The sequence below is a fragment of the Glycine soja genome, chromosome 18 (genome assembly GCF_004193775.1).
Source record: "Glycine soja cultivar W05 chromosome 18, ASM419377v2, whole genome shotgun sequence".
In the NCBI taxonomy this organism is placed as follows: domain Eukaryota; kingdom Viridiplantae; phylum Streptophyta; class Magnoliopsida; order Fabales; family Fabaceae; genus Glycine; species Glycine soja.
In genome coordinates, this window is record NC_041019.1 from 56,336,080 (window position 1) to 56,351,485 (window position 15,406).

Here is a 15,406-nt window from a genome sequence, read left to right on the forward strand (position 1 = left end):
GGCCAATGCATATTTTTAGCAAACGTTGATATATTTTCCATAATAATAAAAAAAATAGTACTAAATAGATGAGGAAAAAGATAAGAAAAGAAAAATAAAAAGATGCATTCGGTATTGTTACTGAATAAATTACTATGGTACTTTTCTTGTTATCGTTAGTGTTTCAAGTAAAGGACGTAAGTTGGACAATGTAGATTATTTGTATATGTTTATGTAATAGACACCAATTTTGTAACTAAATTATATTAGTAAGGGTGTCGAAGAATTAGCCTTTTATGTTTGTTTTTTTATGACATTAATGGACTTGATGGATCAATGAGATGATTTATCTTGAATTGAAATAGGATTGAATTGGTCAGAAACCTTTCATAATTTAACAAGATTTTCGTATTAGAGATACACAGCTGACAGGAGATTTACATAATAAAACCATTCTTAAAAATTCATTTAATTTTACAACAACCGGCCAATCAAATATTACACAAGCTATTTTTTAACGTTGGCTTGATTACACCCGGTTTAACTTTAACCTATTCGTTTTATTTTTTCTGAAAGAATGGCTAAATACACTTTTTACCTTATGATACAAAGTAGACTTCAATGATCTTTAGACAACAATGGCTCCAATTTGGAATCTCTCTCCTCGGGGAGTGGAGGCCTGCCATTACCAGACTCCAAGTCGGTAATTGAAAGCTTCTCCACTCTCTCTTTTGATAATCGTGCAAACAAACTTGGTTTGTTCTCTACTGAAGAGAATGGTGCTTGTGGACTGTTAGATGCTCCTTTCAAGCTTTGAACATGTTGCAAGCAAACTTGAACAGCATCATGTACTCTCACAAAGTACCATTCTTTGCCTATCAACTCCACCAGACCCGATCTAGACAAGGTAAGCAGAACTTCTGGACTTGGATTGGATATTGCAATCTGCAAGAAGAATAAGCTCAAGTTGGTTGGTGGGGACATTGTAAACCTGTAGCGATTATTTCAAGAATTCTAACGGTAGTTGAAACTTCACAATCTTATTCTACCTGAATGTCCCGTAATTTGTACTCCTGATACAAGTCTTTCAAAGCCTGAACAGCACTAGAATCTATGTATGTCACAGCTGCAGTCATCAGAAGTCAGAATTATTATCATTATCCCTTTCATAGTTTAGTTATGAACAATTGTAGTGGAAAACAGCATTCACAAACTTCAGTACAATGTGGTTCATGTAATTCAGCATCTGAGGTAACTTAAAAGTAATGAAAATGATAAACACCTGCTGAAAATGTCTCACACAGCATCCACACGATCCAGTTATGACACAGTTAACCACCATTAGAAATTAGGCATTTTGATAGTCTCATGAATCAATTGAGTCATATTGACCATTAGTGCCACTAGTACACATCGATAATTATACATTCACATTCATTTACTCTTTAAATAAAATTTCAACATGTTAAGAAATATGTTAGCTTAAATAGTTAAACACATGAACAATACAGCATATGCCTCTTTGTGCACAGGGCAAGCAAGACTTACGTGCCATCTCTAGAATCACGAAATAAATTCTTTCAACCTCAGGTCCACGTCTTTTAGAACGATCAACATCAACTTCATATTCACGCAACCTGATAAGAGAACTCTAAATGAATTAAGGCACGCTCTTGATTGGGAAAATGTCAATTACAACTCACTTCTCATTACCTGTCCTTGATGTAACTTGTGTTTGCAAAATAAATTGGAGCATCAACACGAACGATTACAATTCCATTGTATGTATATGCTTCAGGATACTGTTTAACATTCCTATAAACAGTTGTCCCTGGCAAACGACCCAAAACAGCTGCAGTGCAGATCAGACCAAACAATGATGTCAGCATACTAACATATTTACACAATATATACAGAGACATTCCAGTCTAGAAAAATAGAAAAGGACTAATCTTGTATTAGATGCAAGATTGAATTATTGCTTTTTATTAGTTATATTGAACTTGAAAGGTATACAATTTATATCTTAAAAAAACTATAGGCATGCACAGATGCTTATTTAAAAATCAGATATCAAATAACTTTGGGAATTCTGTACTTTTTTTTTTTTTATCAGCTGGGAATTCTGTACTTTGAAATACACTCTTTATGGCATTTGATTAAAATATTAACCGCTGAATTAACGTAACAAGTAATTCAGACACACTACCAAATGTAGATGCCTTAACTTGGGATTAATCCATTGAAACCTAAAACATAGTCCTATCATATTTTCTAATTTATTTTTCTGTATTGAGCTGTTAGCATTCCTTCATTTGTTGTAGATTATTGCAGTCTTCCTATACTAATGCTGATGATTTTAGTGTGGTTTCTTTCAGGTAGACTGATAGTCTGGTAGACTTTAATAATCCATAAGCACAAGTATTGAATCATAATGGTTGCTTTCTTACTTTTAGGGGACATGACTTGACCATGACTATTCAATATTAACGCAAGTTAGCATCTACAATATGATCCAACTCTATATACATGATGTAAGTGTGGAACAAACAAAAGCATGCATAATTTCTGAACCCAGGCAAATCAACTTACCAATATGTGGATTTGCAGACTCATGAATGACAAACGCAAGTGAAACCCCAACCTACAATTTCAAAAACCTTATAAAGTGAGAAAAGTGATTATCTTAGCCTATGGAAAATGCCACAACTTTTGCATGTTGAATACAAGAAAATCATTTTTTAATTTATATTAGTTTATAGTTGAATGAAATCAATGAATCCAATATCTTAAGAAATGATTTTATACCCATTTCTTCTTCTCTAAATGAAAACAAAGACAATGAAGCACTAAAGTTTTAGCCAACAAACATGGTTCCACAATGAATATGCATAGCCAGATAAAGATTTCAGCCTCACTAAGTTGATGCATCAAATTATGAACAGATTCTAAAAGTGAAAAAGAAAGTTTTTGCAATTATAATGCACCCATTACTTACTAACAGAAAAAAAAAAAATTCACCTTGTACTCACCCCAACAAGGACCCCAATCTCAATACCAAGGAACAATGTTGTAGTGCTAGTAATGGTCCAAAGAAGAAAATCTTTCTTATCTACACGCCACAAAAAAATGGCCTCATCATAATCTACCTGAAAAATCAAGCAAAAGAATTAAGAATGAATGCTCAGTTAACAAATAAGATAACCATCCAAAAGGATATAGCAGCTAAACAGAAATTTTCTACAATGATAGAGACAAGCTCTATTTTAACATTACATATTTCCATTTTCAACGGCATAAAACTAGTAATGCTATCTCTTCCTCTCTTTTCTATATTGAACAAAAAATCACTTCCAACGACCCATGGATGCAGAAGAAGAAATTAATCCTTCAGCATAAAAGAGGAATTCTTACCAGACCTATCACAGCAGAGATCACAATGGCAGCAAGGGTACACTGGATTGTTGTAGCCAAAAAATTCATAATCAGCATTCCAGAAAAGAAAATGCATCTCTTACATTTGAGTGATAGAGAGAAATAAAGAAAAAAAAATCAAAAGTTAAAAATGACAGAAAGAAAAGATAAAAAGGGACTTTTTTTATAAGCAAAGTGTTTTTTCAATTAAAAGATATGCTTAAAATTTTTATAGTAATTATGTTATGTATGTTTAAAACCAAAATGCTAAAAAAACTGTTTTAGAGCTTTCCTCATGAGCAAAAAAAAAGTAGATTTTGAAGAAAAATACTAAAAATAAGCTGTATCCTTGCATCAACTTTTTTAAAACTTAAGCAAATGAACCCAAATTTTAAATCATTTTTGTAAGTCTTAATGCCATATCCATTTCATTCTTGATGTTATGAATTGAATACCAGCAGAAGTCATTTGTAAATTGTATAATGTTTCAGATGGAAGTAGAACTTCCATTGAATACAAGGAAAAGCATTTTCAAACATGGCCTATGACCTATAAAGACTTGAAAACAAACCTGAGGTATGTACTCAAATAATGGTGTTAGAAACAAAAGTGCACAGGTCATTATAATTCCTGAAACAATCCCAGATACACCAGATTTTGCACCACTTTCATGATTTACAGCTGACCTTGAAAAGGATCCTGCATACATTCAAAAGAAATATCTATTAATATAAAAAAAAATTCAAGTAAAATCATAATCTTGAAATTAATTGAGGCTTTGGAACCAAAAGCTAAGTAACCAACTACAAATAATGACTCCTTATTTTTCAGAGTCCAATTGAATACTTACCTGTTGTGGGGTATGCTGAAAAAAATGAACCAAGAACATTGGAAACACCAAGACCGAACAACTGTAAAAAAATATCAGGAAAAATAGTTGTCAAATAATATGTTGGAGCATTTGGGAGGGGAGTCCAGACATGTCCAATAATATGTTGGAGCAGTAAATATATTTTGGAAGAAATATACCTCTTGATTTGAATCCAACTCGTACCCATTCTTTGCAGCTAATGCCTTCGCAATTCCCACTGATTCCTGTCGGTTGAAAATTAATTTAATTGGAAAAATAATTCCCAAATCCCAATATACTATTTTCTTTAAATTCAAAGTGGAGAAAAGGAGATCTTACCAATATAGCCACACCAGTTATGAGAAGAGCAGTTGGAATTAAGGACTGTGCATACTCGAAAGATTTTGGAACAGAAAATTTTGGTAGGCCTTGAGGTATATCACCCACCTAATTAAAAACCAGTATTATTTGTTAATTCTATCAGCTTCATGTTAGTAAATTACTGACCTTAGTCATACATAGTTCTCATTTACAAAAGAGCATTCATATATTACAATAACAAGGGAAGTAAACCAAAAACAATAACATGAGTGTAAGACATTCAAATGAGAGAAGACATTCTCCAATAATATAAACAAAAAACAAATTAACATGATTATTATGTATCATGATTACATTCATAACCAAGAGTGTTTAATTAAGCCAACATTATCAACTACTTTTTTGGTTCATGTTTCTCCTAGAACACAGATGTAAGAAATTCAGAATATCCTTTTTACCAGTTTTCTCAAAATTTTATGCACGATGATTTTAGGGGTATAAGAACAAAAATGTTTTAATAATAGAGTACATAATAGTTAAATCTAGTTAATGATGGTATCCACATGGAACTTCATTCCTTGTTTATTACTTTAGTAGCTTTACCCAGATTCATATTACTATTAACATGCTATATATATTTGATACTCACCAAAGAAATTGATGATGGATGAAATATTTTTGCAAAAGTTGTTCCCAGAACTACTGCTGTAAGAGGACCTGCAGCTCTCAAGAATCGCAAGTACTTCCTCGATTTTCCCTGGTTGTATAACATCAATACAATGAGTAGGATGTTGATACCTAAGATAGGTATTTTGCCAAACATCAGAGATAGATTCATACCAGGTGTTTCATGACAAGCAGTATTGCAAGCATAATGGATCCCATCACAAAAGGAGGCCATGAAAACTATAAAAAGGAAAACTCTGTTAAAGATGGGATTTGACAAGTGAAAACACCATAATGACTTTGAAAAAAAAACAACAATATAGACAATTGAACAAATATGGTAATTCTGAAGTATTAATAAATAACAGGTTCATTGCAGCTGAAGTTCAAAATGGAATCTTGATTCCAAATAACATATTATGGACATAAAAGGGCAGTCTAATTTGATGAATTGAAATTAAACATATAATAATGACACACATTACTTTAAACAATGGGTTCTTCATAACTGGGTCCTTATAATAAGGACACCTATTAGAAAATTATTTTAAACAATGAGGTCCCAATAAAAAAAATTAAACTATAAGAACCTATTTGAAAACTCTAGAAAATTAAAGGGACATACAAATTAATTTAATATAGTTTATATTGTTTAGATATTACTGGCAATTGTTTTAGCATCCATGTTTTTTTGTGTTTAATGATTAATGGTAGCAAAGTCTCAATCCTAATCCTCATGGGATGAGTTGCATACATGATACATGAGATCTTTTTGAATGTTCATAATGCATTCATTCAGATTCAATGTTCAATTTCGGATTTTTCATAAAATTGCTACTTCTCAGTTGTATGCTGCAACCAAATTCTTGGTGTGACCTTGATGCTAAAGGAACCTCAAATGTTAAGCTGAAGTTATTTTTCCTCTTCTCAAATTTGTTTTCAATTATTTAATTTTTTTACCTTCCCAGACCTAATTTACTTGGAAAGAATTGAACATCCAGTCCTTAAAAACCACCATCCTTCCTTGTGCAGGCTGGCCCAAGAACCCATCAAACCCAGAATTTCAATTCAGCAGGTACCATTCAGTTCACCATACCCAAGCAGATGCTAAGTTGTCCCTAAAACTACATGTTTTTATTTATAATCTATCCATTTTACACCTACAAAACCTAACTATCATCAGTCTCGATCCTAATTTCTTAGGTTTCCTACATGATTTAGTTATCAGTAGCATCTATAATTATATGTAGTTATGTAGTAAAGGTTAAAAATTAAAGAGATGAAAAAGGATCAATTCTGTGACAGTGATATGACACGTGACTTAAATTTTACCATAAAAATTGCTAGATAACAATACCACCAAGGTAAAAAAATTCCATTGAATAATTCAAATTTCAAATGAAATGCATACCTTATCTGCTCCAGCTATTATACTCTTAACTACTGGAATGATCTTGCTACTCCCATCTATATCATACCCCAAGAAGTATTTCGCTTGAGATAAACCAATGACAATAGCCGAAGCAGTTGTAAAGCCAGAAATCACTGAATGGCTAATGAAACGAATCAGCCATCCAAGCCTGAAAGAACCAAAAGACAAGTATACATAGGTTATCGTTAAAATCCCTTTCATAAAAAATTCAGGCTTGAAGCTGAGTGCTGAGCCTGCAGAATCATATAACTACTACAGGAGTCCAATGATCCAATCTCTCCTCTTGCTATAAAGCAGTCATTTTGCAACTTAAGCCATTACAATTATCATGGCATTACTGCAACCATGTCTATTGGTATATCAAAATAATCATGTAATATAGATGCATGAATACAGAAGAGAAAGTAGAATTATAAATTTAGTTAGGGTATTAGATATGAAAGAGAAAGAACAAAGAAAGAAAACTTCATGCATGGATTCCTTATTGATAAAAATGAGGAATGACGAAAATACCTCAAGAGTCCCATTATACACTCCATTATCCCAACCATAAGGGACAGTAATATTGCCAGCTCTGTGTATAATTCAGTGGATGAATCAGCTATGCTACCCAGCACATTAGAGACCAAGAGAGAAACCAATGCCACCGGACCTACTGCAAGCTGGCGAGAAGACCCAAATATGGCATATACAAATAGGGGCACAAAACCAGAGTCTTCCTTGCAAAGAGAAATAACATCAATAAGCAGGCATTATACAAAATTTCAGGACGTAAAACATTGATGATGCATATAAATAACATGAAAATGTAGAAAAACACAATTTGAAACTAACAGACATCTGGCGAGAACAAAAGGGTAGAATTCCATCAATACTCATCATGGCAAGAGCAGCACTGTTGCTTAGAACAATGAGAGATAAGACTCTCAATAAGAAAGAAAAAACTGCTAGAATTTTCCAGCTGTTACTCAAAAAAATGTTACACCAAACCTTGCTCTTAAAATTTTTTAGCACTACACTATGGAAATTTGCTTTTATCAGAAAAATCAAAAGCTAATTCAAATCATATCAGGAAAAAAGGACAGAACTATAACACTATATTCTGAAGACAATTAAACACGGAACTGAGCTTAACTACATAAACACAATCCAGAAAATTCTTGAAGAGCACGGTATTTCAGCAATCTTACAGAGTCCATATATCGGTTGAAGTCCAGCCAATTTCGCATACGACATCGACTGCATCAACAATTAACAGAAAACAAGCATCGATTATATCAAAACTAAACACAATAACTAGCAATTCAAGACCTCAGAATTCGAAAATTCATTCAACAGAAAACGAGCATCATCATCGATTACCTGAGGAACGAGCATGACGCCGACGGTGATTCCGGCCATGAGATCGACCTGGAAATACTCGCGCCAGTTGTAGATGCGAATCCAGCGGAGGCAAGGGAGGAAGAATTCAATCCACTCCAGCCACGTCATTCGCCGGAGCTTCGCCGTCCAGCGCGAGAAGGCGGCGTTCGGCTGCGGCGACGACGTCGTGGCGGTCGGGTGCTGCAGGGGAATGATCCTGACGGGACGCGCGGCGGTCGCCGACGACGGCATGGCGCGGAGGTCGGAGAAGCTAGGGGATGCGTAGGTTATCTCCATGCGCACCGCCGGCGCATTATATATATATGGTGAGAGTTCAGAGTATGCGCTAGCAGTGGCGCATCGTTTAAAAATCAAATGCGATGCAATGCTGTCTAGAATTCACGAAGCTAAGGAAAATAGCAAATGGGACCCACAAAGAAATCTACATTTAATAATTTCAAGGAATAAGGAATGCATGTTAGCCTAAGTAGAGACGTGCGGAAAACTTAAACTTGATTAAGATTGCATAAAATTAGTTCTGACGTAAAGTGGTTACTATTTTTTTGAAAAAATATATTCTATAAATAAATTAATAATAAAATTCAATACAAAAACTCACCTAAACACAAATTTTATGTAAATTATTATTGGACGCATGCTTGAATGAATTGACATAATTTTTTCTAATTTAACTATAATTGTGTTAGCTACTAAAGAAAAAGAGTTTTACTAATATATATTTTTTAAGAAAAATAATTGTGTTCCATGTAAAAAAAATTACAAAATCATTTAATCATAACACTTATATAGATTTATTGACTTTTTAAATAATTATCATAAAATAATTTAAACAATAATTTATTATTAGACCTAATATAAAATGCATAATCATTCAACTTTTTGTTTTACAAAAGTTTTACTAACATATAAACTTTTACTTGCATGAGTACAAACAATGTTATAATTAAAAAAAAAACTGATGGTAGATCAAGTTACACACGTCACTGTGCTGGGCGCAAGGCTGGGTCCGATTGATTTATTTATAATTAATAATAAAAAACAATGAGTGTTCCAATTATTTAATATGCATGTAGTTAGTTTATTCTCGTCATCGCGGATGGATGTAATATCAATGTAACCGGAAAAAACATATGATGTAATGTGTACTATATAAATTAAGCATTTGTGGCGGAAATTGCTAATAAAAGTTGTTTGAAAAAACGTTTGAATTATTGACATGAACCTAGACTTTTCTTGGGGCAGATTCAATTTCCAGACTGAAGACCAGTATGTATTTTCTAGAGATTTTATATTATAGGAGTATCTTATCTTATGTATAAGATATTTCTAAATGTTTTATCATAATTAAATGTAATTAATTCAATTTTTTTGAAAAGTAATTAATTTGATTAGTAATACTTCGGCCCTGTAAAAAAAAAAAACTTTTGTCTTAATTATAGAAAAATATGATACAACTTTTGAATATACTAATTGTTAAATTTTTTATACTTTTAATTTATTACGAAGCCTTTTGATGAGATATTAATTAATTTCTCATAAAAGTATATGCCTTTATTGGACAATTGACCATATGAGTAATGTCATTCAATATAAGTATCACATAAATGGTTTAATTTTATGAGTATTTTTAAAATAAAATTTAAATTTATAATATTATTAATTAAAATTAAAGTTTAAAGATTTATTATTAATAGTATAAAAATGTTACTATACATTATCATTTATTTAAATATCACATTTTGTATTATTTTAAGATACTTTTGGAATGTCTTTAAATACAAATTGTCATATATTTAATATAAAAAATTGTTAAATTTTTATAATAATTATATTAAAAGTCATACTAAGAATATTTTTTAATTAATAACAGTATACTTTTTTTATTAGTTCACCTATATAGCGATGGGAAGTTTAAGTAATTTGTAGAAAGCAGTATTAAGTTCTAACCTTGTTATCCTCGTCATAAAAAAAATACTAACAATGTATTAAGCTCGTTAAATAATGTTCTCAAGAGTATAAAGGATTGGGTGAATTGAAACGGTAAACACTTGTGGAAAAATTTCATTTTTGTAGCCCACAAAGACTAAATTATTATAGCAGTATTAAACAGATTTGCATTTTTTGTTTTATTATTTTATAAAATCATAAAGATAATTATATTTCAGCCAGACTATTATAAGTCACATAAAAAATAAGACTATTATAAGTGATTGAATTTTACCTCTAATATTTAATACTCTTCCATATTCATGACTTAAATTCAAATATATTTTTTTATTTTGCTTTAGTTAAAGCACCATATATTAAAGCAAATTGAAAAGTCTATTTGAGTTATTGATATATATATATATATATATATATATATATATATATAGATAAATAAAATAACAGGTAATGTTTACATTACACTATTAAAAAATGGTGAAATGTTGCATCACTCAAATTAATGAGATGTTGCATTAATATCCATAGTCTCTAAAAGTACACATGAACATTTGACTTCGTCAAGGTCAATTCGGATGGTAGTTTTGCAAGTAATCCAAGAGCATCTGGCTTTGGTAGCATTGTTTGTGATTCTTCAGGTCAATAGCTGCTTGGTTATTCGGGAAAATGTCTGTTATGTAATCCTTACATTTTAATAAGAAATCTACTCCATTGTACATAATTATATTATATATACTTGCACATGTTAGAAATTAACCAACACCAACACACAACACCTTACATCATGAATTAAGGCCGAAAGAGTGCACTGTACAAAAAGGGGGAATGGAAAAGAAAGTAGTAAGATTCTATTTACCCTAAATGGAACCTGAAAGGGTCTTGCCTGATAAACCTATCGTGATATACATTTGGGATATTATCAGGGCTGCCAGAAATTTGGGATTGATAGCCAACTTCTCAGTGACTTGCCCTTAGGTTCAGATTCCGAACAACCAGAAATGGTTCGCATATACAACTAACGGGAGATGAAAGGGAAAAGGAAATGAACAACAAAGGCATTGCTTTTCCTGATTGCTGCTAAGAGTGTGCTTGAGCATGCTCAGGTTTGTGACTATACTCATAATCAAGATGAACAAAAGCACGCTCAATCTCAGGCAAAAGCTCAAGCTTCTCTTGCAATGATTCCCCAATATCATGAGCCTCTTGCAAGGGCATATCCGATGGCAGGACAATATCAACCTCAACAAAGTAGTGAGATCCAAATGTGTATGCCCGAACCGTATCAATGTGCCTTACAGCCTTATGGTGGTTCCAGCATAGGTATGTAAGTTTCTGAAGATACTCTGGTGCTGCTGATCTTCCAACCAGGGAGTTAACATTTTCCAACACTGTCATTGACCATGTGCGAATGGTGTACAAAGCCAGCTGCAGTAGATGAATTACACATAAGTAAAACAAGTAAAATTTATACAAGTGACCAGGTATAAAATGATGGCCACTTGCAAGTTAGATATGCATATACATAAAGTAAAAGTAAACTGTTTCCAGTAAAAACTTGTGCTCAAAAGAACCAACAGTGGTTCACTAAAATCTTATTAGTCCAGCATAGGGCATAAAGATGTGTATTAAACCATCACAATATGCACAACATTCGCCGAGAGGTTTCAGATATTTTGATAAGCTAATTAGATGATAATAATAATAATCAGATGACACTGCTCTTCTGCAATGAAAGACTTCATCTGAGGAATGTGAGTTCTTGATATTTTAAATAATAGGAGCATATAGGATATAGCATAGGCAGAGACACGCAAACGGCTACAGTTGTTGATCAATCAGATTACTGGATGTGGTTCTTTACCTTCTATCCCCAGGAATGAATCATTATAGCCTTATTATAGGTATCTCTCCCAATCTGACATATATCTCCTTTCCTAGGGATATAATCAGCAAATCAAAACCTTTAACAAAAGGAAAGTATTCACTTACAATGATAGCACCAACAGGGTCCATCCAATCATCAACATAATTTGCCAAAAGTGCAGCAATAAGGCCAATGATATTAGTGATCACATCAAAAAAGTGATCCTGGGCATAGGCTTTAATTATCTCATTGGTAAAAGAACGACAGTAAATCATCAGCAGGAATTTCACCAAAGTCACTGAAAGCATAATGCCCACAACCCAGCGCTCTTGTTCCTTGGTCAAGTTGAATGCATTTTCCTGGAAATGTCATTACGAGACACATTAGAAATACCTAGAAAAAAAAGAGATCCTAAATGCAACTAAATGAAAATTTAATGTTTTAGCAGTTTGGGTGTCAGATTTGCCTAAAAAAATAGAGCAAGAATCAACTTACAGAAGATATTAATGTGCGGGTAGACTCCAAGATTATCTGCAGTCCAAGTGTCGCCATAACAGAGGCAAAAACAAGAATTCCCTGTACCAAATTTTGAATTCAAAATCTCAGCACCAAGGCACAGTCATAATAACTCGTTAAGCCATTAACAATTTAATAATGAACTTTCACTTTATAGTTTATACTTTATCTATAGAACACATGCATACAAAAAAATGTATGCTAGGTAGTTTTCTTGATATTTAATTTGATTATTAAGATTTAAGTAACTCCTAAGAGTCACTGAAATCCTATCAATAGGCAAGAACAGAAGACGATGATTCAGATAGTTTCAAACAGAATATTAATTAGAAGAACTGACCAATGGTTGCATCCGTTTCTTTCCTATAGGGTACTGATATGGGTTTGGTGTTTGCATGGAAAATGCAGTGAACCAGAGGATGAATCCAGAAAGGAGGTCAAGAAGTGAGTCTAACGTGGATGCAATGATGGCCAGGGAACCACTCCTGATTGATGCATAAACTTTGGCAACAAAAAGAACCATGTTTGCTGCATTTGACACTCTGATGGCAAATGTCTCACTTCTTGCTAACTTGTCTCGCTCTTCCTGCCCACATCAGTGGATATTCAGCAAAAGCATTTGACTACATATCAATCTTAAATCTAGAGACCATAAAAGAGAAAAAGAAACCTTTGACATTCCAGGAATAAAACCACGCTCTGCTAAAGCATCCATTTCAGTAAAGCCCTCAAGCACTTCAACCTGCTGCTGATAGTACTCTGCAATATTATCTTCTTGACCTGAAGAAATATATAACAGAAAAAGAACAAAAAAAATTAAGACAAGATCCATGAAATCCCATTTCAATTTAGTAGAAAGGATGCCATACTCAAAGCATACAGTTCAGAAACATAGCTAACCTCCATGGTGAAAAAAAAAGATAGAGATTAACAGATGAAGAAAATTATATGATATTTAAAGTCATAGTTATGCTTTGAACTTCCATGATCACCAATATAGGACAAATGAACTTCATTTCATGGACCACAAAAATTTTACAAAAAGCTTCCTAAACCAGAAAACATCATACAAATGAAGTCACAGCACAACAGGAGGCTAATACAGCAATATGAAAACTTGGAAACAATAAACTTCAGCAAGAGCAGGCTCCAAAAAACTCATTTGTAGAAATAAGGCAGAAATCCAAACGCACTCAGTTCAAATGTAAAACCTAAGCATCAATTCTATGAAACCTCTTCCTCTAAAAACACAGAACCCAAAAACGGGGAAAAAAAAAGTTAATTCAGTGTGGAAAAAAAGTTTTGCCTCTGGTCTCTAGAGCTTGCAAATGCGAAACCCTATAGTCCATCTTCCAACAGCTGCCCTCAAAAAGCAAGCAATACCCAATACACCAAAAAACCCACCTCAACTATATATATATATATATATATATATTACCGCATCATCAGTCCAAATCTCAAAAAAGAGAGCCACAAGATACACCTAGCTTACTTCCAAATTCTAACAAACATTACTAAACCTGGCAGAAAAGGAAAAAAAAAACATAAAATACTACTACGCACACTGAATGAAATCGAGTAATAGCATCTTTAGAGCAAAGGGGACACAATACACATACGAAGAATATAAAAAAAATGGAACAAAACATCACAGCAAAGCAGAAACCACAATTAACCACAACCACTAATGTAAAAGCAAAATGCAGGTTCCTATTCCATGATGAAAAAAAAAATAGTGAAAATCTATGTCAATAGATTCCAAAAATTACCTAGAACCCCGTAACAGTCGTGGAGTCCGCGAGGGGGTTTCACTTGCTTCTCCGCGTGCTCCGAAGATAGCTGAAACCCGTCGAAGTTCAACCGCCACGACCGATCACCATTGCTCGAATCTGACAGAAGCGAGAGCTGCTCCTCGCAGCGAAGCTCCACCGGCTCCACCATTTCCCGGTCGCCGGGTCAAAACGGCGTCGTCTTTTGTTAGCCCGAGAAAAGCAAAGAAGGCAAAGTAGAGACCAACGAGATTCGTTCTGGTAGGTACTTGTTATAACGTCAGCCATAGCAGATCTGAGAGCGCGTGGTACACGCGGATTGTGTTTTGGCAGAGGATGGCGCGTGTTGCAGTTTCATTGGGTAGTTTCGGAGCGTGATGGGTCGCCACTGGGTTCAGAATATTTACGCTTTACACGTGTACGGATGAGATTGCGTGACCGGAACACTGTTTTGATGTGGCCGCTTTACAGGAGCCGCATGAATCTGAACCGCTGGGCCCGGGTTGCGTAGTGCCCATTTCAGGTGTGATTGTAAAAAAAACAAAAAAAAACTAAACAATAAAATAAAGTGGAATTTCTACTTTTATATTCAATTTTAATTTAAAAATTTATTTCATTTTTATTTTTCTTTCATTTCTTTCTCCTACACGGATTCTTAGGGTACATTTGTAATGAGTGAAACTAAAAGAAAAAAAATCAAAAGAAAAACATACATGTAACAATATCTTTTTCTTTTGTTTGGTTGAAAGAAAAATTTAAAAAATAATTGATTTTAAAAACAAAAAGTTAAATTTTCTTTTCCACTCTTCCTTTAATTTAAATTTCAAAATTTTCTTTTCTTTTAATCAAATACAGAATTAGGCATTGGTATATGTTTGGGAAATGCTAGGGTGTGGTCACGTCCATGGAATTGGAAGTGTTTGGCTAGTTGTTGTTTGGCTCATTTGACACTTCGTTTGGGTGAGAATATGCAAAATATACGTACCGATATGGGTATGTGATATGTGATGGATAATAATGGAGAGGAGTTATTATGTATATTATGTGGTGAGTGGATTCTAGGGCACATTGTGACTCGTGATGGAATTGCTGAGCTGATATACATGACATCTCCATCCCATCATAAATGTTTTTGATACTATTGGAATCGGATTATTCAAAGTTCAAATCTATTCTATATTTGTGAAATAAATTAACAAGGCATTTTCTATCACTATCATTTTTTTCAATATTTTATAATTGAATATGTTATTAAATACCTCATTAAT

The 15,406-nt window shown here is 33.3% G+C and overlaps 2 protein-coding genes across 3 annotated transcripts; both read right to left on the reverse strand.

The window, feature by feature from the left end:
* Positions 1-364: 364 nt before the first annotated feature.
* Positions 365-8,444, reverse strand: LOC114396579 (probable sulfate transporter 4.2). The gene is made up of 17 exons (XM_028358641.1): positions 8,025-8,444; positions 7,853-7,901; positions 7,176-7,377; positions 6,642-6,810; positions 5,405-5,470; positions 5,214-5,321; positions 4,583-4,690; positions 4,423-4,488; positions 4,244-4,304; positions 3,965-4,092; positions 3,394-3,435; positions 3,012-3,128; positions 2,572-2,623; positions 1,693-1,831; positions 1,528-1,616; positions 1,029-1,105; positions 365-924 (listed from the first exon to the last, which is right to left on the reverse strand). Exons 1-17 carry the CDS (start codon positions 8,319-8,321, stop codon positions 598-600), a joined length of 2,097 nt encoding a protein of 698 aa, XP_028214442.1. The 5' UTR covers positions 8,322-8,444; the 3' UTR covers positions 365-597.
* Positions 8,445-10,643: 2,199 nt separating this feature from the next.
* Positions 10,644-14,395, reverse strand: LOC114396653 (metal tolerance protein 11). 2 transcript variants are annotated; one of them, XM_028358742.1, is made up of 6 exons: positions 14,139-14,395; positions 13,040-13,149; positions 12,710-12,955; positions 12,349-12,429; positions 11,979-12,212; positions 10,644-11,414 (listed from the first exon to the last, which is right to left on the reverse strand). In XM_028358742.1, the coding sequence occupies exons 1-6, from the start codon at positions 14,308-14,310 to the stop codon at positions 11,067-11,069; spliced, it is 1,191 nt and encodes a 396-aa protein (XP_028214543.1). In that variant the 5' UTR covers positions 14,311-14,395; the 3' UTR covers positions 10,644-11,066. The 2 variants fall into 2 exon arrangements, with proteins under 2 accessions (XP_028214543.1, XP_028214544.1); XM_028358743.1 differs by lacking the exon at positions 14,139-14,395 and adding an exon at positions 13,676-13,771.
* Positions 14,396-15,406: the final 1,011 nt, after the last annotated feature.